Source organism: Nestor notabilis, unplaced genomic scaffold (assembly GCF_000696875.1).
Source record: "Nestor notabilis isolate BGI_N333 unplaced genomic scaffold, ASM69687v1 scaffold1230, whole genome shotgun sequence".
NCBI lineage: Eukaryota > Metazoa > Chordata > Aves > Psittaciformes > Psittacidae > Nestor > Nestor notabilis.
This window is the reverse complement of record NW_009912275.1, coordinates 117,224-119,884: the sequence shown is the minus strand read 5'-3', so window position 1 is coordinate 119,884 and position 2,661 is coordinate 117,224. Positions and strand designations below refer to the sequence as shown.

Below are 2,661 nucleotides of genomic sequence, written 5' to 3'. Positions count from 1 at the left end.
TACACAGCTAAAAATGCATGCTTTAATAAAGGTATTTCTCTATCAATTTATAGCATTTTAATGTATTTCTATTACTAAACATGATATATTCAAAATGAGTGCTACGTATCTCATTTTCAGTCACATGCCTTTCCAGCAATATTTGAAAGGAACATTTAGTCCTTTTTAGGATGCAAATTTAAAACAATGCATTTAAAGTATGATATTTCAAAAGTTATTTTTCATCATAGATCCCCATTTTACTCTATATAACCTGCAAATCAGTCTATTTAAAAACATATTGCAGAATCAAAAAGACAGGTTTAATTACCAAACTGTGTCATTCATTCCCTATAGAAACATGGCAATGAGTGGTCACAAAAGAGGTAGTGGATTCCACTGTAAAACCAGAAATCTGTGCCAGAGGTCATATATAGTATTGCATTTAAAGCTGGTTTTGTGCACACCTATTTTACCCACAGATGTTGTAATAAACAATTTTGATGCAATTTCCTGTGACAAGCAATGTTTTTATTTAACCTGCTAAGGAATTGTTACCTATATTTTTATGAGAGATATTTTCAATGGAAGTAGGTGTTATAAAAAGCACTTTAGAGTTTCTGACTTCTTTTCTTGCAGTAAATTAAAACTGTATTGAAATCCCTTTTAGTGTTAAAAAACTTCTAGTGACAGAATATCTTTATTGGCAATGGGAACTGCAGTTTACATACCAAACAACAGCAAGATGATTTAATGATAAAAAAATGTGACTTTTCTCTAATCCTGAAGCAAACTGGGAAAAAGTTAAATGGAATTGTATGTGAACAACTTAAAGAACAATATGTATCTGCGAAGAAATATAGATATACCTAAATAAATCAGAGAAAACCTTTAATCCTGGTGGGTTTAGTAAGCCATGAAAAGGCAAATGAGTAACAAAATCAATAGTAAATGTTTTTTAATGAAATCTTTTGAATACAATTATTTAAAGCATAGGTATTTTGATAGGAATTCTATATTTTCAATTCAGTAGCTAATACGCTGCACTACGGATGTATTGTCTCCTACAGTCCATAGATTGTAATAACAATAATAATGCCAGTGTTGATGAACTTACTTAGGAGCTGAAAACAGACATTTTTGTCTGTGAGATAACATATGGATTTTCTTAATATCACATGTATTTTGGTATAAGAACATTATTTGATCATCATTCCTTAGTGCTTTGACAACTCTGTATTTGATGTAAGCACAAATTTATATGAAGTTACCTTTTTATTGTGTGTATTGCAGAAACACCACTGGACTGTGAGGTTTCACAATGGTCTTCCTGGGGTCTCTGTAGAGGTATTTGCAGAAAGACAGGGACCAAGATCAGAACTCGTTTTGTACTTCTTCAGCCTGCCAATAATGGAATGCCTTGCCCAAATCTGGATGAAGAAACAGGATGTGAACCAGAGAATTGTGTCTGAAATAAAGAAAATATAATAATTTAGATAATTTAAAAGTAGGATAAGTTTAACTAAATCTCCACTACGTCAGTCAACATTCCTTATAATTTGGGTATGCTGCACTATTTTGCTGAAAAGTATATTAGACTGATTTTGAAAGCTGTTGTTTAATATCAAGATTTTGAGGGGTTAAATTCCTAAGGTTTAGTGTGACAACAGTACTTGACTGTTAACAGACCAAAAACCCCAAATAAATCCTTGCTATAAATATACTGTAAGTTCTTGGAGTACCCTCTAGTGGCAGAAAAGAAGACATTTGGAAAGATTATACTTCACACATAACAAAAACCTTTCAGTCACAAAATATAAACTAATAACGCTCTTAAATACTGTAATTTGTTGATCTACAGCTATTTATATCTAGAAATTAATTTTGTCTCTAAATTATGTTTTTATAATTTATTGGCATTTTTGTTGTCTTTCTAGACTTGTTTAACATGCATTGCTTCCGAAACTACCTACATAAATCAGAATGATCGGATGTTTGCAGTGTGGTTAAGACAATAGTATAACTGAGTAAACTTGTCGTGAGACTTAGGAATATATGAAAATGCCTTTTTCTTTTTTTCTCAAGAGTGAGAAGAATATGTTACAAGGATGCTCAGCCAACAAAATTGCGAGAAAAATCAGAAGTGTGGATACTAGTAGAAAACCTGTGAGCTTAATTAAAAGTGTTATCTGAGATCTAAAACCTGACTGATTGTCACTGTGTGTCCCTTATAAGACAACTATCTCAAAACTAACACTGTTGACCATAACATACATATCATCTTTATATATGCAGTAAATGTGTCCATGTTTCTTTAAATCTTTTCTGCTATTTGTGCCAATGTAATCTTACCAATGTTTTAATACTATTTAAAATTAAGGTATACACAGATATAACAAACACAGTATATCTGAAAATGTTCCTGACTGCAAGTTTTAATGCTCAAATAGCTGTTAGACAATCAATGTAACATATGGCTTATAAAGAGTTGTGATTAACAATGAGGAAAAGAATTTTTGAATAACTGTTCAGTAGAATATGTTTAAGTCAGCCCACAAAACTTTTACAGCACACTACAATTTTACACATATACAGCACAGATATTGAACAGGAGAGTTGATTTGAGAAGGTTCTTTTTTGGAATATGCCAATACTAGAAAATGTGTTATGTACTTCAAGGAG

General features: G+C 31.4%; 1 protein-coding gene across 1 annotated transcript in view; it reads left to right on the top strand.

Moving 5' to 3' along the window:
- SPON2 (spondin 2, extracellular matrix protein) overlaps positions 1 to 2,232 on the top strand; it is a 6,527-nt gene extending 4,295 nt beyond the window's left edge. Inside the window, exon 6 of the mRNA XM_010018586.1 lies at positions 1,273 to 2,232. Within this exon, the coding sequence (XP_010016888.1) occupies positions 1,273 to 1,451 (179 nt within the window). The 3' untranslated portion in view covers positions 1,452 to 2,232. The remainder of the gene's footprint in view (positions 1 to 1,272) is intronic.
- Positions 2,233 to 2,661: the final 429 nt, after the last annotated feature.